Source organism: Camelus ferus, chromosome 4 (genome assembly GCF_009834535.1).
Source record: "Camelus ferus isolate YT-003-E chromosome 4, BCGSAC_Cfer_1.0, whole genome shotgun sequence".
Taxonomy (NCBI): domain Eukaryota; kingdom Metazoa; phylum Chordata; class Mammalia; order Artiodactyla; family Camelidae; genus Camelus; species Camelus ferus.
In genome coordinates this window covers 52,554,327-52,581,173 of record NC_045699.1, presented here as the reverse complement: position 1 = coordinate 52,581,173, position 26,847 = coordinate 52,554,327, and the positions used below count along the sequence as shown (strand labels likewise).

At 46.9% G+C, this 26,847-nt stretch overlaps 1 protein-coding gene and 1 long non-coding RNA gene across 5 annotated transcripts; one reads left to right on the top strand and one right to left on the bottom strand.

Moving 5' to 3' along the window:
• Positions 1 to 759: 759 nt before the first annotated feature.
• On the bottom strand, positions 760 to 20,894 carry LOC116663216. 3 transcript variants are annotated; one of them, XR_004319391.1, is made up of 4 exons: positions 18,511 to 20,894; positions 9,733 to 9,801; positions 2,387 to 2,507; positions 760 to 1,285 (listed from the first exon to the last, which is right to left on the bottom strand). It is a non-coding gene; the product is annotated as an uncharacterized LOC116663216 (long non-coding RNA). The 3 variants fall into 3 exon arrangements; XR_004319389.1 differs by having other exon boundaries at positions 760 to 2,507; XR_004319390.1 differs by lacking the exon at positions 2,387 to 2,507.
• Positions 20,895 to 21,029: 135 nt separating this feature from the next.
• On the top strand, positions 21,030 to 25,826 carry KLF4 (Kruppel like factor 4). 2 transcript variants are annotated; one of them, XM_032478138.1, is made up of 5 exons: positions 21,030 to 21,624; positions 21,738 to 21,858; positions 22,523 to 23,513; positions 23,613 to 23,777; positions 24,749 to 25,826. In XM_032478138.1, the coding sequence occupies exons 1-5, from the start codon at positions 21,620 to 21,622 to the stop codon at positions 24,922 to 24,924; spliced, it is 1,458 nt and encodes a 485-aa protein (XP_032334029.1). In that variant the 5' UTR covers positions 21,030 to 21,619; the 3' UTR covers positions 24,925 to 25,826. The 2 variants fall into 2 exon arrangements, with proteins under 2 accessions (XP_032334029.1, XP_032334028.1); XM_032478137.1 differs by having other exon boundaries at positions 21,063 to 21,624; positions 22,523 to 23,777.
• The last annotated feature ends 1,021 nt before the right edge of the window (positions 25,827 to 26,847 follow it).

Below are 26,847 nucleotides of genomic sequence, written 5' to 3'. Positions count from 1 at the left end.
GGCCCCTGGCTTCCCATCTTGCCCTTCCTTCCCTGACACAGACCCTCACCCTTCCTTTGTTGGCCCACTCCCAGCAGTGCCTCCCCAGCCTCCCAGCTTTTGTCCCCATGCCTGCTGGCACTGTGCAGATACGCTTCTCCAAACTCCTTTAGCTGCGTGGAGGAGCCCTCACTCCCTACCCCTGACCTGTAAACACAGTGTTCATCCTTTACCCAGTGGGCTGTGCATCCTTGCCGCCGCATGTCTCCCGCTGGTTAGAATGCCTTCCTCTTCTCTGCCTGATGAGCTTCGAGGCATCTTTTGAGTCTTAGCGCTCCTGCCACGTCTCCTTTAATGCCTCCCCAGGCTCCTTCTGCCTGCTCAGCTCTCCCTCCTGCCCTCAGCACCCGATGCTTTCCTCTGTCATAGCGCTTGCTGCTACAGTGGTTTAACTGCTCTTTTTTTTTTTTCCAAGTCCCACCTAAAGCATAAGCCCCTTGAGGACAAAGAGAGATCATCTTCTCCTATGCCATGTTTCATCAAATGCTGTCTGCCAACACATCTGTAGATGCACCATTATTTTATCTACCATTAAGAAAGAAAAAATAGGGCGTGGGAAGGGTAATAGCTCAGTGGTAGAGTGCATGCTTAGCATGCATGAGGCCCTGTGTTCCATCCCCAGTACCTCCATTTAAAAAAACAAAATTAAATTAAAAATACTGCTTAAAAATTAATTTAAAAAAAGAAAGAAAAATGGTGTCAATTACATTGGGACACCTTGCCTTCTTATTACTTGGAATTTCTATTTGATGCTTAGTGAAAGAATCCTTCTGAACTTACTTAGAAATAGTTTTAATACCATTTATTGCTTTCATGCATGTTACATACATTCATCTATGAAATCAGTTGGGTGAGGCATGAATACTTCCATCGTGACTAGCCTTGTAACAGCCATTGATTGTAACACCTATCCCAGTTCTAAAGATGTTAAAAAATGAGGGGGAAAAAAGCGTACTAAATTCAAGGAAATACAGATCATCCCTTCTCTTAGACTAGTGTCTGGCACCCAGTATATGGTGTCTGGTCCATATGGTCCATCAACGTTTGTAGGCTTGCTATTGCTTTGTGATGTGCCCTGGGCCAATCTAAAGCGAGAGTGGCCGTTTCTGTATTGCCCTGGACCTCTCACATGTGTCCAAGGCTTCCGGAAGGACAGGCAGGCACCAAGGCTGTGCTGTAGGAAGTCACTCGGGGAGGAGCTGGCGGCCGGGGAACAGCACTGGGGCTTCGGAGGAGGTCTTGGTTTCTGGAGGATGAGAGGACCGCGAATGAGGTGTTGTTGGGCAGAGAGGAGATGGACATGAAGTCCTTCAAATCCCCAGAAGTTGAGCAGAGTCAGGCTGAGACCATGAACTTCAGAGCACAAAACCTTAGTTCTTAGAAGTATGTTTTTATTTATGTGTAGACTTTTGGACCCCATGTCCAGGAACAGCAATGAACGCCGGGCTCTGCGCTATCTCCAGCATCCTCACTCTCCCTCAGTGGTGGAGGCAAAGGGACTCAAGTTTTTTGGATGGTGAGAGACGGGGAAACAGGAAGTTAGAACTTAAGGAAAGTAGTAACACATTCAGGCCAGAAATGCCCCACTGTGTCTCCATGTGAGTGTAATTTGTTTGAATGAGTCAAACTGAATTTAATTTGGCTGATCTTGAATTTGCAACACACACGCACACACAGAATTTGTGTGAGGGGGGAAGAGAAAGGCCCCCGTTGCTTGGTGTTGTATTTTAAGCTTAGAGAAATTCGGGAGGCTATCCCCAAGCCTCTGACCCTTGGCTACCCTGAGCCTCGCTCTGTGCACAGAGGAGTCTGTCCAAACTCAAGTGGGTTTGGCCAGCCCAGAAACTTGACGTCACACAGAATAGGAGGGGCAGGAGGAGGGGGCTTGACTGTGTCCTGGGAAGATCCTTGGGTGCACTGGTGGGGCCATCCCAGGCCTGTGTATGTAAAATGGGGCTCATGAGACCTCCCCTGTGGGCAGGGGTGAGAGTTCACCATGCATCTAACAATCCACCCCTCTGGCAGGGGAACTGCTGTGGATTCCTGGGAGGCGGGGGTTGCCCACAGTGCCTGGAGTTAACCCGTCAGTTGCTGGATCCTAGGGTGGACCAGGGGACAGTGTAGTGAAGGACACTCAGGACAGTTGCTATGTATTGACAGCACGGATAGAATATTGTAAAAGCAATTGGACTGTACCCATGTGCATCATATGAATGGCACCCTGCCTGTGGGCTCTCTGTGAAGGTGACATGAGACCAGGAGATGAATGAGTGAGTGAGTGAATGAGTGTGTGGGCCCCGTGGCCTGAATTGTGAGTCAAGAATGCTCTCATCCAGAAAATACTTACTGCACGTCTACAATGTGCCAGTCTTCATGCCAGGTGCTGGGAATGAAAAGCTGATTCCGAAGGAACCCTTCTGGGAAGAGTCCTTCTTGGGGCAATAAGTGATGGGTGGGAAGGGCATCTCCTGTGGAGGGAACAGCATAAGCAAAGGCACAGAGGCAAAAACAAAAGAAAGTAAAAGCAAGTGAGCGAGCAACAAAAAGCAGCCACAGGCTGTCATTGTGGCAGGTGTAAAATCGGAGGCTGGAAGCAGCAAGAGATGGGGCTCATAGGAGCACAAGTAACGGACAGTCTCGTGAGGGTTGAGCACTGCTGTGTAGGAGAGTGAAGGATGTGCAGCAGGTCATTTTCACACTAAACAATCTTCCGGCAGCAGTGTGGGAAATGGTCTCCAAGGGCTAAAAGTCGAGGCACGGAGGCCACTTTGGGAGCTCTTGCAATAATTCAGCTAAGTGATGATACAGCAAAATATAAACTGGTAGAATAAATTGAATATTAAGTTTTGGGCTTTTTTTTTTTTAAGTGGAAGAGTGGAGAGAGAGAAATGGGGCCAAAACTAGATCAGCAAACCTAGGGCTGGAGAGAAAATGACATATTACAGAAATATAGTCAATGCTTCATAATAACTTTGTATGGAGTGTCATCAATAAAAATATCAAATTACTATGTTATACACCTAATGTGCTATTATAATATTATGTATCACATAATATGCAGTATTGTAACTAATATAATGTTGTAAGTCAACTAAATTTCAATTAAAAAAAAAAAAGAAGAAAGAAAGAAAAGAAATACTTGGGACTGGGAGTCAGGGGGACGATGCAGACAAGGGGACCCAGAGGTGACAGTGTTACCAAGATCAGAACTGAGGAACAAGCAAGTTTGAGAGGAAGATACTGGGGACACTGGAGGAGCTCTAGAACATCCAAGTAGAGAGCCTGGGTAAGCAGATTTGCCTCCTAGTCCCACAGGTTTCCCCCAAGGTTTGCTTTGGCTCACACTCTCCGAGTCCTGGGACAAGAAAGATAATTCTATGGATTTCAGTTACTTTACCATCATCTTTGTTTTAATGAGCTGAGATCTTGTAGTTTAAAAAGATGGCTAAGGATTCTGCCCAGAATGTCTTTTTCCCCTTTGTTATGGAAGTGTAGCCTACACACAGAAAAATGCACCAATCAGACGTGTGCAGCTCAACAAGTGTGCCATTTGGGTTGTATTAAAGATCTTAAAAATACTCACAAGTGTGCGCACACACACAAATATGTAAACAGAAGCCAGCCTCCTCTCTAAGAATTTCAGATGGTGAGACTCGGAGCAGCTGTGGGCATGACCACACCATTAAGCCCACCACCCTGCTTCTCACTGTACAAGACCCTTTGGGATCGGACCCCTGCCCACTCCTCCTCCAACCGCTGCCAACACAACCCCATCCCCTTGGCAGATCCAGCCCCAGCCGCACTGACCCTCAGTATCACAGAGCCTGACAGCTGATCCATCGAACCACTCCCATTTTGCTTCTCCAGCCTTGCCCCCAATTCCTCCAGGTCCATCCAGCAAACTATCTCCAGGCTCTAATAACCATTCCAATGCTTCTTCTTCTGTGAACCTCCCCCCTCACGTCTCCTATTCCCACCCCTGTTGCGCCCCATTCTGGTCGCTGCTTCTTTTTTGATTTCTAAACCCTGTCAATTAAACGGAATTACATGGCAGGCTTTCCCGACTGAGGTTGAGTAGATCCTTAACTCTCTCTGGGTCCCACTGCCTCCACTGAGCTCTCAGAAAAGTCTGTTTTGAAGAAAGAAAGGAAGGCAAGAAGAGAGGGATGGAGGGAGGGGAGAAGGGAGGGAGGGAGAGAGGAAAGGAGGAAGGAGGGAAGGGAGAGACGGAGGAAGATATGTGAGAATTCACTTTTATCCTCAGATCCGAGCCTGAGAAAAAAATGTGTGGGCTATGAAAACAAGAGGTGTAGCCTGGAGTCTCAAACCTACAACTGACCAACCGTGGACCACGAACAATCCAGTTAACCCCCTTCCTAATTGATTCCTTCTGCTTTTCAAATGTCCATGACCCTCAAGGCAGGAGTTTTGAAACATAATAAATAGATGTTCATGATCTCGTTCCTCTAGTTCCACCTACTCTCATTTGGTCTCCACTCGTGTGAAGACAGACTAATGCAAAACATATTTCTTTCCATTTTTACCCTCTGAAATGTAAAACTGAGAGACAGAGAGGGAGGAAAACAAGAGATGCTGAATTCTTTCCACACGAGATACAATAAAGTTAAGTAATACGGCTTTTCATTGTTCTGCAGTGGGGCAGGATCAATAGCTTGCTTGGAGACTCCGTGTTGGCCCCTCTCTTTGTCCACGAGGGCAGCGAGACTGCAGATTCTCAAGGGCAGACTAGTCCATGCCCTACATCAGTCATCCTCCTTCACGAGGCTCCTCCATCAGACCTCATTCTCTTGTACACAATTCATCTCACTAACCGGCTGCAGCTGCAATTAGGAGTGGGAGAGTCCAGGCATGTGTTTGGGTTCGAGATGTGTCTTGTGTGATGCTTCAAATACTTCGGGTTTGGCAAAACCCAAGACGCATTCTGTCAAGTTCTCTTCCCCCTTCATTTTTTAAGCCCGAGTGTATTCGAGAGAAATGTGGTCCATCTGATTCTCATTCATTTTTGCCTAACTCAACAGAAAGTTGTGTCGGAAGAGCGAGAAAAAGTCCAAGCAGCAAATCCAGCCTGTTTAATGGAAGTCTTCTTAGAATCTCTGTCTCTCCACCTCCCACGGTTTGACATGCTCCAAACAGGCCAAGCGGTTTCATCTGTCTGTGCCTTTACACTTGCTCCCTAAACATGGAAGGCTCTTCCCTTTGACCCCTTCCTCTGCCCACTGACTCCCGCTCCCCAAGCCCAGTGCAAAGATCGTCCCCTTGGTGGAGGCTTTCTCCATCAGCCAACTTGCAAAGAATTGCACGGTCCTCTGAGCTTCCGCGGTCCTTCACCTGGATCCCTAACTAGCCCTCAACTCCGTTCTGCTTGTGTTACAGTCAAATGTTAAACCAGGTGAGTCAAGCCCTCACTGACGTCCGCATCCATGTGAAGCCCTTAACCATAATTAAAGGCCTTCCCAAGAAATGGCAGACAAAAACGGGCATCTGCGGTCCTGCTGTTGCCAAAAACATTAATTATTGTGTCTATCGATGTGCCTCTGCGGGATTCCAGGTGCGAAGTGAGCTTGAGGCTTGAGGACTCAAAATAACAATGGGCTTCTTCCTCTGTGATAATGAGAGCTGTGGAATCCAGCCTGTTCCCTTTTTGTTCTTGGTTGCCAGGAAGCCGAGACGCAGATCTGATGTTCAGTCTTAGCAACTCTATTGCATGCTGGCTTCCTTTTTTTTTTTTTTTTTTTTTGTGGACTTGGTTTTCTATTTCTATATTACTAACGTACAAAGGAAAAGAAAACGTATCGTTCTCCGTGAGTCACTTCAAAGTCTGTAGAGTGGCCCAGTAAAGGGAAAAGGAAAAATAATAAACAACTATGACGATTTCATCTGCAGAACAGATCCAGTATTTAGGAAAAGGTTTTGCTTTTAATCTTTAATCTTAGGGTTTTCATGAAATATTGAATCTTTTCCATGTGGTAAATAATACAAAGTCAATTTTTTAACTTAGAGTTAATCAAATGTAATTGTTAAAAATATAATCGTTTGTAATTCTGACCCCCCTGCCCCCACCCCGGAACACAGCATATGTCATTCATAGTCTCTGAATCCCCCTTCATATTAGCAGGGCGCTCTGTACATACCTGGCACTCGGCAAATATCTATTAAGTGGGTAAGAAACAAAGGCCTTCCAAGTGAATTTAGAAACCAGAGAGAAGGGCTCCAGGCTCCGTATCTCTAGACCATCCTGGGTTCAGAGCCTAGCTCTGGCTGGCCACACGGCCCTGAGACGGACAGTTACTCAGATCCATCTGAACCCCAGTCTCTTCATCTGTAAAATAAGGCTTTAACCACTGTTTCAGGGTTGCTTTGAGGATTAATTCAGAGGCAAGATGCTTAATACTGTAAACTGCCTTCCTTTTACTTAGAAGTGCTTATGGGCAGGAAAAAAACCCAAAACACCGTATGTTTTAAACAGGCAACTGACCCAGGGAAGACAAGAGGAGGTACCTGGGCAATTGTCATTAGCTGCATAATACATACTTCTTAGAATCATAGAAATGGGAAAAAGTAAGATGGAAAAGAGAATCCAAGCCCGTAGGTTTCTTCCAAAGGAGGCAGTGGCCCTTACCTGCTGGTCACAGGAATCAGCAGTTTAAACAAGATTCTGCTCAATCACTTATATGTAACATATGAGCGATAGAAAAAATAAACAGACTTTTGGTTTTTAACATCTCAATTGCCCTAGAGTCGTGGTAGAATGATTTTCATCAAAATGGAATAATACAATCAGCCCCAATGGGCCCTCAAGACGATTTTACATGACATCTGGAGAAGCATTTATTATTTTAACCATCATGCATTTATTATACGCGTGTTATAAAACCTTGAGCTAGCCCATCCAAATTGTGATATTACAATATTGTTATTAAGTATATTTTAAAATTTTAAAATGTTTTTTAAAATGAGTGGATTTAGAGGGGAGGGTATAGCTCAGTGGTAGAGTGCGTGCCTAGAATCCACGAGGTCCTGGGCTCAATCCCTAGTACCTCCATTAAACAAACAAATAAATAAATAAACAAACAAATAAATACATAATTGAATGAATAAGCCAACCAACCAACCGATCAACCAAATTACCTACCCCCACCAAAATTTTTTTCCTTAGGTTTACTTATTTATTTAATTTTTTCCAGTTTTATTATGTAGAATTATTACAGGTGGACTGCACATACACATTATATTGCAGGTAAATACATATAAACAGTGCACTGCACATTTTTAAAGTTTTCATATATGTACCAATTATCGTTTCTAAGAACAGATTAGATCTTTAGCTTTGTAAACTTACATAGTTATCAAAGGAATAAAGAAAAACATTTTTTAAAGAAATAATATCAGTTGAAAATTTATTTTTTTAAAACCTGAAAAAGTAAATAAAAATAAAAATAAATGGATATAAACAGAAATATTGATCCTACCGTGACTACTGGAATGTATCTATGCCAAAAAAGGTTTTCACATAGTTCTACTATCACTACAAAGGTGGAAAACACAACTTGAACCTCTGGGTCTTAGGTGACTGTTTGATTTCAGGAAAATCATGACACTGGGCCCCTCAATTTTTGTCCCCAAATGATTTTTCCAAAGATTTCCAATCCCATGTACACACTCTACACTGGCCCCCCTGGATTTCACAGCAGTCCACCTACACACCCTGCACCCTTCCACCTCTAGGCCGTGTTCTGCCGGGACACCCCTCCTCTGCCCGCCCTGCCAGGCCAACCTCCGGCAGAATCAATCTCTCGCTCCTCTGGGCTTGTGCAACCTTGTGTACCCAGCTTGCTATTATGATACATGGCACCCTGTATTACAACTTCTTGCAGGGGTGGTCCCAGGCAAGGTCTCGGGTTTTTTGAAATTTTTTTTCTTTATTGAAATATAGTGGACGTGCAGCATTGTGTCTGTTCCAGGTCGGTTTCAGGCGTGCTACATAGTGATTCGATATTTGCACACATTATGAAATGATCAGCAGGGTAAGTCTAGTAACCATCTGTCCCCGTACAAAGCTATTACAGCATTATTGACCATATTCCTTATGCTGTATATTGCATCCCCGTGGCTTATTTATTTTATAACTGGACGTTTGTCCCTCTTAATTCCCTTCACTTATTTCCCCCAACACCCTTCTCCGTGTTCTCTATATCTGTGAGTCTTTTTGTTTTGTGTTTTAGATTCCACAGAGACAATGTCGTTTGTCTCTGTGCCCTGAGTCCCTAGCCTAGAGTATGAAATAACTAAAAAATTAAGTAACTTAAAAATACCATTGAGACCGTGCTATGTTTAGAAATTTAAAGGCATACATACTTGTCTTAACCATTTATCGGGGACCAGAGGCCACAAGGAGAACTTGACTTTCCTCTCCCCACTGCACTTCTTGTGCATCCTGATGAGGCCAGCTCTCATAAAATAAGCTTTCCTCAAATAAGTGTTAGTTAGCAGTTTTCTACTATTTTTTGGTGATTATTTCATTACAGTCTTTCTCCCGGGAGTAGACTGCAAGCTCCCTGTAGGGAGGGTCACATCTTTCTTTGTTCACTGTTGGCCTTTGCATCAATGCCCAGTATTGAGCGAGACACATAAAGCTGGTACTTACCCCCTAAATATGTCGTATGAACGAATGAATGAACTTCTTTCCCTACACACACACGGGCTTCTAGCACCTACACTGCTGTATTGATCACTGAGTAGGCAGATGGTTGACACAGGGACCAGAGTAAACTCTCCTGTTTGTTTTCCAGGCAGATTACAGCAGAAACACGATGCTTGCCAACGAGAAGGGGAGAAATTCGAAATAGCAAACGGAGTGTGCTCTCACTCACGGGGCTCGATGAGGGCTTGACAAACAACACGGAGCCAAAATAAATGTGTTAAAAGTATACCCCAGCTAATGAGTATTGACCATGTCCTTTCAAGAATTCTCCCAGCCCTCAAGGAGAAAACCTGTAAGGAGTGGAAGAGGACTTGGGCAAGCAGGGAATATATTATCTACACTGACAGCTTCTCAGAACTGGGAGGACACCGCCCACAGAAAGAAAGAAGAAGAAAGGATCAATGTTCTATTAAAACGAAGACAAAGCCACTCTACGAACTGCTTTTGTCGAGCCAGACAACAGATTTTTTTAAAAAAAGGATCAAAGTTACTTTACCAGCTCAGTTTTCGGCAAAGTTGCAGGGAGAGTTCAGAAGAAGAAACATCTCAGCCTTGAGAGCTAGCAGATTTGTTGGGTTTTTTTTTTTTTTTTTTTTTTCCCCTTTCTTACGTGAGAATATCTAGGCTGAGGTCATCCAGACAAGCCAAGAATGGACCCAGCCATCCACATTAATCCTGATACTTAGGGGCCACCAGGGACTTGCTCTCCTCCCTCCTTCATGTCACAGCTGAAGAGCCCGATGCGCAGACAGAGCCAGCCCCTGACCTCTGCTCATGCATGTGCGGAGCCAGGCGCGGACTGAGACGCCAGACCTTCCAGCCTCTCGGTCAGGGCTCACATCTCTGCCCATCCTGTTCCGGGACTGCAAACAACAAGCCCCTGCCGGCCTGCGGCCAACGCGCCAAACAAAGCTGATTGGCTGCAAGCTTTGCTTTCAGATCAACCGTTTTAGCGCTAAGTTTTAACTCACCTGCAGTCCTGATAGCATTGGTTTTTCTATCCTGTGGGCATTCCTGAGATGTCCCCAGATGATGTCACCCTGGAGAGCAAGCAGTGAGCCTCTTGGTACCATTGTTTCTTAAATATTTCCTAGTTTCAGGCAACCTCAACTAATCAGGTCCCAGTGGTCTTGAGTACCAGACAACAGTATGTTGGCTGGTCCTGGAGCTCCTTGAAGGCAGGAACCACTTTTTATTTATTTATTTACTGAAGTATAGTCAGTTTACAATGTTGTGTCAATTTCTGGTGTCATAATGTTTCAGTCATACATATACATACATATATTTGTTTTCGTATTCTTTTTCATTATAGGTTACTACAAGATATTGAATATAGCTCCCTGTGCTATCCAGTAGAAACTTGTTGTTTATTTTATATATCTGCAAATCTCGAACTCCCAATTTATCCCTTCCTACCCCCCCATAACCATAACTTTGTTTTCTATGTCTGTGAGTCTGTTTTTGTTTTGTAAATAAGTTCATTTGTGTCTTTTTTTTTTTTAGATTCCACATATAAGTGATCACCTATGGTATCTTTCTTTCTCTTTCTGGCTTAGAATGATGATCTCCAGGTCCATCCATGTTGCTGCAAATGGCATTATTTTATTCTTTTTTATGGCTAAGTATTATTCCAGTGAGTGTGTGAGTGTGTGAGTGTGTGTGTGTGTGTGTGTGTGTGTGTGTGTGTGTATTTCCTTATCCAGTCATCTGTCGATGGACATTTAGGTTGCTTCTGTGACCTGGCTATTGTAAATAGTGCTGCTATGAACACTGGGGTGCATGTATCTTTTCAAGTTAGAGTTTCCTCCAGATATATGCCCAGGAGTGGAATTGCGGGATCATAGGGTAATCTATTTTTAGTTTTTTAAGGAATCTCCATACTGTTTTCCACAGTGGCTGCACCTAACTACATTCCCACCAGCAGTGTAGGAGGGTTCCCTTTTCTCCACACCCTCTCCAGCATTTATTGTTTGTGGACTTTTGAATGATGGCCATTCTGACTGGTGTGAGGTGATACCCCATTGTAGTTTTGATTTGCATTTCTCTGATAATTAGTGATACTGAGCATTTTTTCATGTGGGAACCACTTTTTACTTATCGGAACAACCCCAATGTCACAGTAGGACAGCAAAATGGAAGGCTGTCTGAATACTGCACAGAATCTGTAACTGAAGCCAGAAAGAACCTTGTTAAAAGCTTACAAAGGTGCCTACCCTCAATATTCTCATCTGTAGCTAACACCAATCACCAACTACCTAATAGAATTGCCCCGGGGACAGGAGATGATGTGTGTCAAGCATCAAGCACCCGAGATGCTCCGTCAGTAGCCCTCACAATGATGTCCTCCATCAACGCAGATGCAAGGAAAGGGTAAAAGAAGGCAAATTTTAAATCGGTTCTTTCCTAGGAGACAAGCAAGAAATAAAGAAAAGGAAACAACAAATGCAATTACCTAGCCTGTGAGTAGTCAGACTTTCCTCCACTATTTGTTGTCGGAGCTTAGAGCTTGGTTTTAAAGCCGGCTCTGCCTCATCCCAACTTCTGCTTCATCTCCCAGTGAAGTCATAACACTGGGCTCACTCTCCGTCTATTGACACAGAGAGCCTGTGAGTCACAAATTCAACAGGGTGACTTTGCTGCAGTGTGATTGACTGGAAAATGTTCTCTCATCCGAAACTTTTTCTTTTTCAAGCAAATGGGCATGCTTATTTTTGCAACAAGGGGTGCAAGCTCTTTATTTATTTGACTTTGGTCTCTGTGACCTTCCAGCTGGCCAGGGGAGGGCTCACGACATTCACGATTTGCCTTACGAAGTGACATATATTTTTCCCTCTCCCTCTCCTTTCCTGCCCACTATTATATCTAAAGCAAACAGCCCCAGCACAATAGCTAGATTGCTCTTCAATTTGGTGTTTACTTGACATTTACACACTGGCCGTGCTGGACAACTCAGTCATTCCAGAACAGGGGCCCCGCCAGCAAGCACTGGGTCCGACGAGTGCTCAACCCCGAGCAACACAAAATCTTGAGACGGCTAGACGATGCCTTGAGAAATACTTGTGCTGCTGGGTTTGACTCTTACGCCTGAATTAGCACATGTGAGGTGAGGAGGTATCAGAATGTCTGCAGCCATCCCAGACAACATCTCCCTTATCCATGCGGGGCAGATACCACTCTCCCTCCATATTCATTCTAAGATAGATCTATTCTGGTCTTTGGTGCTAAAGCTCCTCCGGACTGGGCACAGATTACTGACTTGATGAACAGCATCTCCAGTTCATTCATTTGTTCCTCTGTATCATGGAGTGAATAATACCTACTCACAGGATTATTGAAGGCACAACATGTGCAAAGCGTCTGGGGCAGATCGAGGAACTTAGAAGATGCACCTAGAAGATGCACCAAAAATGTAGGTTCTCATCCTCCCCTGAGATCCATGCTTCCGGCTGCAGGAGGGAAAGGGGTTTGGGGTAGGGGCAAGTTATAGGGGCTCCCGGCAGTGTGGTTTGAAGCAGGGGAAGGGGGCTGGGACTTGGCTGGGAGCCAGGACGTGTGTTCCATGGTCCCAACTCTGCCAGTGTGTGACATGGGCAAGTCACCTCTGTTCCCTAGTCCTCTGATTCCATATGTGCAAAGTGGAAGCCCCTGATTACATTCTAATATTATCCAATTTCCAAGCCCTCAGAGGCTGGAGGCAGTCCAAGCCAACTGCCTTACCAGGTTGACTAGCTCCAAAGCTAATATATGGAAGTGCCAGGGTTTAAAAGAGTAAGACGCTGATACTCTATGCTGGGCAGCATGTAATAACCTTCATACCTTGCTGATGGGAATGCAAATGCTGATGGGAATGTAAATTTTTGGAGGAACAATTTGAAAATGGTTGATAATGTTAACATAGTAAAACAATTTCTATAAATTGAGCCTAAGGAAATAAGTGACTGTGTCTAAGGGTACACATGAAAATTCTGGAATAGTGAAAAACTGGAAACAATCTAAATGGCCATCAAAATGGGACTGATTGAATACCACTATTAGGAAAGATTATGATGTGTTTTAAAATGTGTTATCTATGCATCAACATCCCTGGGTGACTGTGGGACATTGCTGAGTGAAGATAAAAGCAAACTGATAGGAGCTGTGTGCGAAGGATAATTGGTGTTTTAAAAATAAATTGTAATATTTTTATATATGCATAAAAATCCTGAAAATTTGTGCACCAGACTGCTAATCATAGTCATATCTGGATGGGTAGGGTGTGGATTTATTTTTTTTTCTTGAAACATACATTTATTGATTTTTTAAGTAAACAATTAGAACAAGGAGAGTGAGAACCGGGAAACAGATGGACAAACAGCCACAAACTTAGATCAGAGGAAGGGGAAAACTAAGCAGATCAATTTCAAGGAACAGGACCCTTGGAAGGCTCAGGAAGTGGAGATATCAATTACTCAAAAAGTTAAGGTGCACGTGGGGATGGAAACAGGATTATTAATCAAAAGCCTATATAAGTAGCCATTGGAAAATCCATCCATCCATCCACCCATCTACCCATTCATCTATCCATCCATCCAAGCCGTCAGGCCCTAAATTCCCCTCCCACCAGAAGCAGCAGGGTGACTGCTTTTCCCCCCAACTTGGGCAGAAGGTTAGAGCTTTATTCGCTGGAGAACTTGAACCAAGAACTCTGGACACATGGAAGCCTGACATAGCTAGGAAAAGGGGCAAACAGGGATGACTGAAGGGCAGGCTACACGAGGAGAAGTGATGCGACAGGAGTGATGCTAAGTGACGACCCTGGACTGGTCACCTAGCACCTCTACTCGGTAGTTTTTAAAACTGTAAAACGGGGTTCACTTGTTAAACAAATGTACTGAGCACCTACTATGTGCCAGCAAACTGCATTGTGTTCTAGAATAAGAGTAAGTCAGGCAGGGTCCTTGGCTCTTGAAGCCTGCATTCTAGTGCACCAATGGCAGTGCCAACTTCGGAGGAGAAATGACTTACTACACAGAAACTGCTCAGCGCGGTATGCGGTACAGTGTCTGAAAGTTGTGATGTTAATTATTCATTTGAATGTTCCTGCTCCCTCTGATTCCTGGAGGGAGAACACGGCAGATCCTTCCAGTTCTCTCCCAGGAAAGACAAGATTAGAACTTTGCCAAGATTGTTAACCAGTAGATATAATCCTTCAATGGTGAATTTGACTTTGAAACTCTCCTCTCTCCAACCTAACTTTTGACTGGCTTATGAAGGGTCAAGGTCACTGACACAGCCGAAAAAGGCCTTTGCAAGTCATGGCATGAACCCAAGAAGTGTGATTCCCAAGTTAATGTATATCTGGACCTATTTAAAACAGTGTCTTTGTGAGGTTTTAGGCTAACTTGCTGCTTAGTTGTTGCCTCTGCAGTGATGCTGGGATATCTGCTGGAAGCGGCAAGGAAATTCTGGGAGAAAGTATTTTGGTCATCACACCAAGATATTGCATCATCTCCCAACACTAGGCACTGCAGAACCGATTTCAAGTTTATCAAACAGAGATAACTATGTCAGGTTTCATCGCTAGAGGGGAGAAGCTAACATTAATGGCGTCTTCACACCCAATAGCTCAGTGCTCACAACAGCTCTGTGAGGCAGGTACACTCAGAGCCCCATTTTACAGACGAGGAAAGTAGAGGGCAGCTAGACGAGATGCCTAAGTGCATCCGCCTAGTACGAGGCAGCACAGGGCCTGGAATCCAAATTCTCGGGGGGCAGTCCCAGCCATCTCCCCCAGCGTGGCTGCACTTCCACCCCAGGCCATTCCTTCATCTCCATAACCCAATGAATTCTGCCAGGACCCCTCCTTTCACTGAGTTACATATAGCAGGAGAGGCAAAGAATCAAAATCAGATAATGACACTTTAATCTGCCCTCTCACAACCCAAAGATACTGTCTGATCTTTAAAAGGGCCCAAGTTTCTGTTTATTTATTTGTTTATTGGGGTGGGGGCGGTAATTAGGTTTATTTATTTATTTTAATGGAGGTACTGGGGATTGAACCTCCCCCTTCCAAGTTTCTGTTTAAATGGAAAACTGAGTTTGCTGAATGAAACCCAGGACATTGAAATTCAACCAGTTCACTGTCTCCTATAAACACTTATCTCTAAGAGCTTTGCTGGGTAAGTGTGGCAATCAGAAAAATTAATTAGTAACTGACAACATAGACAGATGTAGTCCCTGAACAGATTACCTTCTTGAATCTCTATTATGATGCTGGGAATTCCTCTGTTCTAGGGCTTCTCTTTCAAGAAGCTCCGGATCATCCCTTGACATAAGACCACATGCCTCGATTTGAGTTAGCGAGTTGGAAAAATGCATCAGGCCCAGTATGAAATATTTGAGTGCTGCCAGAAATTTATTTTGACCTTTCTTTTTTTTCAAACACTGACACCACTGGCCATCCTCCCAGCACTCTCCTCACCAGCCAGTACATTAAAACTGATTAACAAACACAACGTTTGTGAGAAAGAGTCAGCCGCAGGATAATCAAATATATTGTTATTATTGTTTTTAAATCATTTCCTTGGCCCGGAGTACATGATGTCAAATTGGCAAAAATAACCTCTCCTTTTGTCCGGTGCACAAACTGAGAAGGAAATTAAACACAGAATTGTTTGTCTCTTGTTTGCATTTCTCAGGGTGTGAAGCACTGGTTTTCAAACCCTGAAAATCCCTACACTTTCCATGGTGCAGAAGTTCGACCCATTCTGATTTAAACCAGGGAACCAACCATGTTTTCCTCAGTAGGGCGACACTGTACTGGCTGAAGAGTCTGAGGACAGAGACTTTTTTTCCCTCCAGTTTTTTTGAGATACAGTTGACATACAGTATAGCGAGGTTTTTTAAATTAAGGAGAGAGAATCTTTGAGAGTATAATCATGTTTTACTTCTCTTTTCAGTGCTAATTCTCCCTAGAGAAAGAGTTTACCAGGCCAGGAAAATCCGGTGAACCAGGTTTAAGGAGAAAATTCCAGCAACAGCTTTCTCTGCTGATCTGCCTTCTTTGCTGGCTCGTTTACTTTAAATACTAGGTTTATTTTCAAAAGCATATAGTATCAGAGGATTCTTCTGTGGCCTTAAAAACACTCATCATAGATAAAGATGCTAGACCCTAATTTAATAGGTAAGAGAAATATGACAAGAATGTATCTTACTCTTAAGAGTACTCTGTAACTTAGACATTTAAAAATAAAAAACCTAAAAAGAGTTTTTTTAAATTTTTGTTTGTATCTTCTTAACATCCCAGAACAAGCTAAGGACACTGAAAAGCTGAATTTAACATATCACTGTCAGAATAGTTCAAGTCGTTAAGACAATCCCATTAGGTGCAGAATTTCTTTTTGAACAGCTTTAAGAATGGACTGGGCCTCAAATCTGGGCGGTGAGAAAGTAGCTTAAGTGATTTGACCTAAAGGTTCATGAAAAAGATTTTAATTAAATTTCTGAATTGATTTTTACATGTCTGTGATTCATTTTCTGCTCTAAAAACTTCAAAACCCAATGTCTGGGTTTTGAAAGGCAATGGATTTGGCTACAGAAGAGTGGACATTTTCTCCGTTTGGTTTTGGTTTGGCTTTCAGTTATTTTTGTTTGTGTTTTCCAGTTTGTCTGATTACAATGCCTTGGCTTGGGCTGTCCCCTCACGTTTCGTCCGAGTGCTTTGAGAGGACAGAATTATGAAGGACTTGACCTTCTGCCTCCTTCATTCGATTTTTTCAAAGAAAAGAAGTAGGTGGAAGAAGAGAAGGGACTGCAGAGCGGAGTACCAAGCCAGTGAACTCTCTGCCAGAAACAGAGACGATATTGACAAGATAAGGGCAGGGCTCCCAGATGAATCATTTCACCTAGTCGGTTTCACTGGCTCCCTTCATGCTACAGTGAATACTCACTGGGCATTTGTCCTAAAGATGCCCCCGTGGAACCGGAGCCACAAACAGGTAACCAGGAGTCCACTGGGTAAATGGCATAGCGCAGTGGCCACGTGGCTTTATTAGAGTTCAGAGGAAAGAGGACTGATCTAGACAGGGACTGACAGACCAAGGGACAGTTCAGAGGGGCTCTGGAGTTTGAGGCTGATGAAGAGCCCTGAGGGGAGAAAAGGCATTTCAGGCAGGAAAACAGATGAGGAAAATACACACCGTGTCTTCAGAGACTTGAGAGAACAGTCAGTTAAAGTTGAGGGAGGGTGTGGTCAGTCTCTAGAGAAGACACCATTCGCCTGTGGAGGGCCAGAGTGGGAAGAGTTGGGTACATCAGACTAAGGAGCTTGGTCTCACTCTTTCAGGCAAAGGGCAGCTCTTGCAGGGTTGATGTGGGGGCGGGGGTTGGACAGACGTGGAACTGTGGTGATTTGTGAACAAAATGGATTAGATCTAGCAGGGAAATCCCAGTGGGGTTATGGGGGAGGCGGCGGAGGAGAACAACAGTTTGGAGGTTATAGCAGTAATTAAAAATGATAAATGAAGAGGGCTTTACCAAGGCAGTCCAACCTGATAGTAAGGGAAAGATAGTGGAGATATTCAAGAATGGAAATGGTTGAAATCTGTGGACGTCTGGATGCCCAGGTCAAAGAAAATAAGGCAGGAGTCGAGGGAAATCCAGGTGACAGATTTTTCTGGGGAAAATTATAATACCAGTCTGAGTGGATTGAGGTTGACAAAAAGTGATTAGCGAGCATAGTTGAGAGCTGAAAAGAAAGACAGACTTCCTGTTAAGGTACTATTGAGAAATGAAAAGCACATTATTTATTCATTCAACAAACACTTAATAGAGTGCTACCATGTGCTAGGCAGGCAGTGTACTAGAACTGGGGGATACAGCAGTGAACAGAGTAGTAGCTCCTGTCCTCATGAAGCTGAAGGTGCCCTGGAGAATACTGGTGATATTAACACCTATTACATATCAACTCCTGCACTAAATACTTTACTTGGATGATCCCATTTAGAATCTTCATCCTATTAATATCTCCATTGTATAGAAGAAACAGGCAAAGTGAAATCAAGGAACTTGCCCAGCCAGAAAGCGGCAGAGACAGAACACAAACCAGAGAAATCTAGTGTTAAACCCCACTTACTTAACTTCTACACCAGACTGAGATGGAAAACAGGCTGGAGTTTACCAGGACACAGGAGTTACTCAGAGGGTGAGAAAAGCTTTGCCACCTCGAGAAAGTGACAAGACTCTCTCTGTTATTTATCCGTAGGGATTTCATTTCAAAGCCAATTTGGATACCTAAAAGTATCTCTTGCTTTCACCTTCTGACAAAGCAGCTTTTCCTGAGTCCTGTGGCATTTATGCATAGACACCAGGTCAGGGTGCTGCCAACTGCCAGATGCCCAGATCCCGTGCCCAGTTCTGGGTGCAGAGTCCTTCACCTGAAACAATTATGCAGTCTCTTCAACCCATCACACCCCTCCATGGCTCCACATTAATCCCTTAGCGCTAATGGTTTCCATCACATCTTCTGCCGACTAATGCAGTTTACACTGGGAAAAAAAATATTTTATGACTCCAAGGACATTAATAATTAACTTCCATACCACAAAACTTGTAATATCAGTTTGCTAAAATAAAGTTACCAGTAAGTATTTAATTCTTCTTTAAAGGGTGTCTTCCACTATTATGTTAGAGTGCAATTTAGTCATCAAACGTTTACTCAGCCTCATGTTTATAAATTATATAGGGCAGGGATTTAACTCTTCTGGACCTACCTGTTCTGAAGACAAGAGGGAGGGTCATAATCCTGTTGTCACACCAGGCACCTGCCTTGAAAGGAGATGATTTGTGAACTTGAAGTTCCTTGCCTCTTTTAGAAATCTGGAGCAAATATAGAGATTTCCCCTTATGATGCAATCCAGAAGAATTAACCAGAGAGTTGCCTGCCACAAAGGGCACTGCCTTTCCTCCTCCAGGAGGCTGTTTGGAAACTACAAGTTCATCTTTTTAATTGAGCTTCAGAATCTCGTCTTGACTATATGACATAATAATAGTGGTTTTCCGATTCATCAGTGGACTATTGTTTTTTTCATTGTGGTGGTGACTTTTGTTGAAGGGGAAGGGCTACTGCCTTAGATAAAAAAAAAAAAAAAAAAAAAAAAAAAAGGAGACAAATCTTCAGCACTAGCTACCTAAATCGGAAATTCCCAGTCCTCACATATTTACATCCTGAGGGTGATGGCTGCCAATCAAGGGCTCATCCAAGTTCAATGGGGTTTAGGAACCTTGGCCTTGATGAAAAAGTGTATAGCGGTCCCCTGCAACCCTCAAGTCCAAGAAACTGTTGCCATCACAAATGAAGGGACCAGGGGAAGGAGGTAGCATATATCCTTCTTTCTTGGTTCCTCCTTTTGAAACGGGCAATATTTTCAGAGTTAAAATAACTGGCCTGCTCCTCTGGGGTGGGGTTGAAACCCTCCAGGCCACAGGAGGGAGGGTCGAGGTTTCCCTGCCAAAGCTTGCCCTCCCCTCAGCTGCAAGGGCTCACAGCCTTTGGCGAAAACCCGGCTGAAGGACGGAAGTCATCCTCAAGGGCTTCCAACTCTCAGGACCGAGAGGGATTCCTGGCGTTGGCAGAGAGGGCCGAGTGGATTCAATCGGGGCGCGATGCATTCCAAGAATGCTTCTGCGGTTGGCAAGGGGTGGAGAAATCAAGGATAACAAATATTCCGAGGAAACCTAATAGGTACCCGGATTGCAGGACTCAAAACAGGTGACGACGACTTAAAGTACAACTGGATCTCAACGAGGGTGAGCGAACACTCTGTCCAGTGCCGGGGTTTTCGACCCTTTCCCCAGTCCGTCTCTTCCCTTTTATTTCTTGGGCTGACACCCGACTGCTGCCGGCTGCATATACTAACGAGTGGGCTTGGTGGAAAGGGCGGGCGCAGCCCTCTGCGTGCCTGAATCCAAATAAAACACCTCGCAAGCCTACGTTTAGAAAGCGATACCGAACACTACACTCACGTTTAAAAAAAAAAAAAAAAGGCACTGTTTGTAGAGATGAGAGCGAAAACATTTCCCGGCTGGAAAACTACTGATCACAAACTAAGGGGGAGTGGGGGTGGGGAGGCAGAGTTATAAGACTGAAATAACGATAGCCGTTTCCTCTTCTTTTCCCGGTAGGCAGGGACGGCTGCCACGAGCTCCGTGTGCCCTTTCCGGGAACTGGGGTCCCATTGCATCTCTCCACTTCCTGACATGGGGCCACTTTCCAACTAAGTCCCTTTCGGTGGGCTTGACCGCTCGGACCCAGAGCCAAGGGAGCGACTTGCCGTTTGACCTTTGCCTCGCCATTTCAACTCTTCATGTTTTCTCAGTTTTCTCATCCATAAACTGGAAAGAAGAGCGCCTTACTTACAAAGTGCTTTAAAATTCCTGGATGAAAGGTGTCCCTGCCCCTCGCGCCCCTCTTCCCTCCCTCGCCTCACAAACTGAATCCTGAGCCCTTTCACTCCCTTCCTCGCTCCTTTAAATATCAAATTTGTAGTTCTATTTCCCATCCCGGCCTCTTTCCGCCCTTCCCAGGCGAACAGCCCTCCGGCCTTCTCAGGCTCCCAGTCCTCGCCGCGCCGTGCCGGGCCCCCGCCTTCTCTCTACTCTCCCACCCCCATCCCGCAGAAAAGTCCGCAAACAACCGTGCGAGGCCAGGCCAAGCTCCAGCAGTGGCGCCGGGGGACTAGAGCCGGGCTCCTGCGTGCGTGTGAGAGGGACAAGGCTGGATGAGTCACGCGGATAATCGCGCTCCTCTCTAGTGCGCAGGCTGCGCGGCGAGCGCGCAGCAGGGCGGGGGCGGGGCCGCGTTACCATCCCCCTTTCCCCCCACCAGCTTTCTCCGCCGCGGGCTCCGACCCTAGGGAGCGGTCCGTGGCGACGCCAACTGTCTTGGTCGCGCGACGACCGGACCTGCGTCCCATACCCCGCGCCAGGGCCGCAGCCGCCACCGCCGCCGGCGTCAGCGCCGCTCCTGCCCGCCAGCTGCCGGGCTGGCGTCACAGCCCGCCGAGCCCCGCCCGCGCCCCTCCCTCTTCCCCGCCCCCACGTGCGCCGAGTTTGTTTATTTAGCTGCCATGGCAACGCGCGGGGGGCCGCGAAGGGAGGGGAGAAGAAAGGGAGGGGGCGGGGCCTGGCGGCGGGCCCCCTTGCACAGTGGGTAGGAGGCGGGGGAAGGGCGGGAGCCAAGAAGTTATAAGTAAGGAGCGCGCGGCGGCCGCCGGCAGTTCCCCGGCCCGAGAGAGCGAGCGCGGCTGCGGGCGCGCGGGGAGCAGAGGCGGTGGCGGGCGGCGGCGGCACCGGGAGCCGCCAAGTGCCCCTCCCCGCCCCTCCGGCCCCCCACCCACCCAGCCACCCGCCCGCGGCCAGCGCCCATGGCCGCGCGCGCCCCGCGCAGCCCCCCGGACTCCGCGCCCCGCGCCGCCGCCCAGTCCGCAGATCCGCTCCACCGCGGCCAGTCTCACCTGGCGGCGCCGCCCGCCCGCCACCCCGGCCACAGCCCCAGCGCCCACGGCGATAGCCGCGGCGACCTCGACAGCGGTGGGGGACGCTGCTGAGTCGAAGAGAGCGCAGTCTGGCCACCGGACCTACTTACTCGCCTTGCTGACTATTTTTATGAGTTTACAACTTTTCTAAGAACTTTTGTATACAAAGGAACTTTTTTAAAAAAAGTCATCTCCCTTTTATATTTAACCCAAAGAAGAAGGATCTCGGGCAATTTGGGGTTTTGGTTTTGGCTTCGATTCTAAGTTTTTTTCCTCTTCGTTGACTTTGGGGTTCGGATACCCCAACTGCTTCGGACTCCCGAGGACCTTTTCGGCCCCCACATTAATGAGGTAGGTGCGGCGCCGGGCGCAGGGAGGGCTGAGGGCCGGTGGGACGCGTCGGAGCGGCGGTCGAGAGTGGCCCTCGCTCTAACTCCTGCCTCTGCTCCCTACCCGGCCCGCAGGCAGCCACCTGGCGAGTCTGACATGGCTGTCAGCGACGCACTGCTCCCGTCCTTCTCCACGTTCGCGTCCGGCCCGGCGGGAAGGGAGAAGACACTGCGTCCAGCAGGTGCCCCGAATAATGTGAGTGTTGCCCCGGGCCGTCGGAAACCTCCGGTGGGCTTCTGTGGGTGGGGTGCGGACGGGCGGAGCCCTAGAGTCGTCAAGAACCGCCGGGCCAGGGGAAGGAGTGGCCACCTCACGGGCTCCGCAGCCTTCCCAGGATGGCTTCCGCGCCCTTGGCTCAGCTGTACATGCGTGTGGTCCGGACGCTGTGGAGCCGCCGGGGGCGCACACCGGGTCCGCATACGTCCCGGAGCGCGCAAGCGGCAGGGCGGGTGTTCGGGCCACCGGGCGGGAGGTGTCTGTGTCCGCAGACACTGGCATAGAGAGAGCTTGGCGCGTAGGCGTCCCCATGGCAGGGGCAGACAGGGAGAGCCTCAGTGTCCCAATTCCGGGGGCGGCGGGAGCGTCCCCGGGATCTGTCGGGGGAGGGACCCGGGCTGGCGAGTTATGGCGCTCGCTCACACGCAACCGGGCAGACACAACATAACATCCTCCATATCGACGCACCGCCTCTTCTCCGGTCCGGCTGTGGGTCGAGATTGCGGCACCGGCACCCACGGTCCCCGGGCGCTTCCTGCCCGCTGGGTCCCCGTGTCTGGGCGGTGTTGGCGCGGCGGGCCCACTAGGTCGGGGGACAGTCTTGGACAGCACTGACGGTCTCTCTCGCGTCGTGTCCCCGCAGCGCTGGCGGGAGGAGCTCTCCCACATGAAGCGACTTCCCCCGGTGCTTCCCGGCCGCCCCTACGACCTGGCGGCAGCGACCGTGGCTACCGACCTGGAGAGCGGCGGAGTCGGTGCGGCTTGCAGTGGCAGCAACCCGGCGCTCCTACCCCGGAGGGAGACGGAGGAGTTCAATGATCTCCTGGACCTGGACTTTATTCTCTCCAACTCGCTGTCCCATCAGGAGTCAGTGGCCGCCACTGTGTCCTCATCGGCATCAGCCTCATCCTCGTCTTCCCCGTCGAGCAGCGGTCCTGCCAGTGCGCCCTCCACCTGCAGCTTCAGCTATCCAATCCGGGCCGGGGGCGACCCGGGCGTGGCGCCGGGCAGCACGGGCGGCAGCCTGCTCTATGGTCGGGAATCTGCACCTCCTCCCACAGCTCCCTTCAACCTGGCGGACATCAACGACGTGAGCCCCTCAGGCGGCTTCGTGGCCGAGCTCCTGAGGCCCGAATTGGACCCAGTGTACATTCCGCCGCAGCAGCCGCAGCCGCCAGGTGGCGGGCTGATGGGCAAGTTTGTGCTGAAGGCTTCTCTGAGTGCCCCTGGCAGCGAGTACGGCAGCCCGTCGGTCATCAGTGTTAGCAAAGGCAGCCCGGACGGCAGCCACCCGGTGGTGGTGGCGCCCTACAGCGGCGGGCCGCCGCGCATGTGCCCCAAGATCAAGCAGGAGGCTGTCTCCTCGTGCACCGTCGGTCGGCCCCTAGAAGCCCACTTGGGCACTGGACCCCCTCTCAGCAATGGCCACCGGCCGCCTGCGCACGACTTTCCCCTGGGGCGGCAGCTCCCCAGCAGGACTACCCCCACCCTAGGTGCCGAGGAACTGCTGAGCAGCAGGGACTGTCATCCTGCCCTGCCGCTCCCCCCGGGTTTCCATCCCCACCCCGGGCCCAACTACCCACCCTTCCTGCCCGACCAGATGCAGCCGCAGGTCCCGCCGCTCCATTACCAAGGTCAGTCCCGGGGATTCATAGTTCGGGCTGGGGAGCCCTGCATGTACTGGCCCTTAGGGGCACGCGGAATGATGCTGACCCCACCTTCTTCACCCCTAGAGCTCATGCCACCCGGTTCCTGCATGCCGGAGGAGCCCAAGCCAAAGAGGGGGAGAAGGTCGTGGCCCCGGAAAAGGACGGCCACTCACACTTGTGATTATGCAGGCTGTGGCAAAACCTACACGAAGAGTTCTCATCTCAAGGCACACCTGCGAACCCACACAGGTAGGAGGACTAGCCGCCGGGGGGTGGGGGTGGGGGGTTGGTGTCCAGCCTCGTCGGCTAAGTATGGACGCTCCTCAGGGCCTCCCTTGGGATGTGGGGCGCAGACTATCTCCTCCATCTCCTGGATCACAGGAGAGAACAGCAAACCGGCGCCTACTGTTTTGCCCAGGAGCCTTTTGCTTGGCGGATGGTATCAGTGCTTGAATGTGCAGTTTTGTTGGGCCTTTGAAAGGCAGGGAGATTCCCGGGCTGCATATGGGCCTCTTCTAGCTTGAGCAGAGCATTGCCCTTGTAATCAAGAAATTATACTTTCCAGTGCAAAAGCACGACAGGTTTTTAAAATTTAATTTTCTAGACTGTATTGATTGTTTGCTTCCCAGATTCTCTCCCCTCTCCTTCTAGTCTTAACAGGTTTTATTTAAATCTCAAGGATTTAATGGTTAGGATTGCTTAGACTCTGGTTTAAGATCATCATTGCAGGGAATTTCTTTGTGGACATAAGAAGGTACATAAGGTCACTAAGGGATGGCACTCATTAAACTAACAGAAATGTGGGTACAGGAAAAGTAGCCCCTTGTGGCTTTTTAGAACCAGTTGTTTGGGGATAGAATATTATTGCTTGGTTTGGGACGGGAGAGACAAACTAGCAGCCACGGTTTCTAAATTCATTTCCACGACTGTGATACCTTAGCTCAAAAGAATGAAAATGGTAGCCCCGTGTAGATTTAGGTGGTATTTGTGTTTCCTGTGCTTAACTATTTAACTTGCCATAAGAAAAAAAGCAGAAAGAATAATGTATTCCTCTTTACGATCTGGAATTTAATATGGCCTTCAGAGGTATAAAGATGTTCCTGGATCCTTTCAGAGTGGGGTCCTGGGGGTTGATTTAATATTTGGCCTCCCGTTTTTTTTAAATGGCCAACTCTGTTATTTAGCAACGGCTTCCAATGGCTTTATTTTTCCTTTTCCAGGTGAGAAACCTTACCACTGTGACTGGGATGGCTGTGGATGGAAGTTTGCCCGCTCAGATGAACTGACCAGGCACTACCGCAAACACACCGGGCACCGCCCCTTCCAGTGCCAGAAGTGCGACCGGGCGTTTTCACGGTCGGACCATCTCGCCTTACACATGAAGAGGCACTTTTAAAGTCCCCAAACAGTGGATGTGACCCACACTGCCAGAAGAGAGTTCAGTATTTGTTACCTTTCACACTGTCTTCCCGGTGAGGGGAGAAACCCAGCTGGATAGCACTACAATCTCAGTCAAGTTCCCAAGGAGTCAACTTGTGGATGGATAATCAGGAGACATGAGGACGCCAAAAGACAAATCAAAGAACAGATGGGGTCTGTGACTGGATCTTCTATCATTCCAATCCTAAATCCAACTTGAATATATATTCCTGGACTTACAAAATGCCAAGGGGGTGACTGGAAGTTGTGGATATCAGGGTATAAATTAGATCCATGAGTTGCGGGGGTGGGGGGGAGGCCAGAATCCCTTGAATTGTTTCGATGCAATATAAGCATAAAGATCACCTTGTATTCTCTTTGCCTTCTAAAAGCCATTTTTACGATCTTAAGAGGAAGAGGAAGAAATTCAGGTACAGAAAATGTGTTTTAATAGCCTAAATGATGGTGCTCGGTGAGTCTTGGTTCTAAAGGTACCAAATGAGGCCAGAGTTCTCAAACCGCTGCATACTTTGACAAGGAAAATCTATTTTTGTCTTCCGATCTACATTTATGACCTAAGTCAGGTAAATACACCTGGTTTACTTTAACCTTTTTATGCAGACAGTCTGTTATGCACTGTGGTTTCAGATGTGCAATAATTTGTACAATGGTTTATTCCCAAGTATGCCTTAAGCAGAACAAATGTTTTTTTCTATATAGTTCCTTGCCTTAATAAATATGTAATATAAATTTAAGCAAACTTCTATTTTGTATATTTGTAAACTACAAAGTAAAAAAATGAACATTTTGTGGAGTTTGTATTTTGCATACTCAAGGTGAGAATTAAGTTTTAAATAAACCTATAATATTTTATCTGAACGTTTTTGTTTTGTGTTGTTTTTCCCTGGGAAGAGCGCATAACAGACACTTCAGTTTAAACCAAGTGGGTAGGCATGTGAAAAGCATACTAAAAAAGCCAGCTTTATCTCAACAGAATAAAAGGAAACTTTTTAAAGACTGCTTTAGCTTTATGAGAGTGCTATCAATGTAGGGCTGGAAGCTCAGAGCATCTGAGATCATCGAATTAAACTTACCTGGTTCAGGTTGCTCTTCCGAATGTATGTGAAAAAGTACATGAAAGCAGTTTCCTTACCTGAATATGAATTTCCAGGTAGAAACAGCTCAATCAGTCTTTGATTTGCTCAGTTTAATGAGCGTAGTCATAAAATAAACATACACATTCCAGTTTCACATTTTAAAAGATCTTCATGGTTTGTCTTTAAAATTCAATGAAAATATAAAAATCTGGCCTGGCCTTGCACTTAGAACAATTCGTGTAACAAAAGAACCTTCCCATAGCAGACAACCCGGGGAACGTAGTTCCACAGTGCCCTCCTGAGGATTAAAGGATTCATTTATGCTTCGTGTGTGTAACAGATGCGTGACTTTTAGTTACAGCCTTAAAAGAGGGCAGAACCCCAGTTTCTAGTAGATACTGAGAACTCCATCGGTCTAAAGGTAACCAGCTTCATTGTTTCAGCAGATTGAACCGAGGCAAGACTGATTCAGTCACTGAACTGAGTGTAAAGTCCATTTAAATTTTAAATGGTGCTTCTGTAAGTTGGTAACCTATTTCTCAAGTTATTAAAGCTTAAAACCGCACTGATACTTTTTGGCAGCGGATACCGGAGAATCTGAACTTCATAATAGAAAAAGCATTTGTGACACTTGCTGACAACACACGTTTGTAATGGCGATGTGGGAGACTAATTAATATTGCCAAGCGGACAGAAGCTGACTGGCATTTTCGTTAGAGTGCTTATTAACTCTCCATTATACCTAGTGTTCAGAGGTGTGTTTGCACTGTGGGTACATTTTATAAATGGAATGAAAAACAGAA

Excerpts from the sequence above, each read along its gene's own strand:
- KLF4 (XM_032478137.1), top strand. Across the intron at positions 21,859-22,522 it reads CAGCAGGTGCCCCGAATAAT|CGCTGGCGGGAGGAGCTCTC; the intron begins GTGAGTGTTGCC and ends GTGTCCCCGCAG. Across the intron at positions 23,778-24,748 it reads ACACCTGCGAACCCACACAG|GTGAGAAACCTTACCACTGT; the intron begins GTAGGAGGACTA and ends TTCCTTTTCCAG.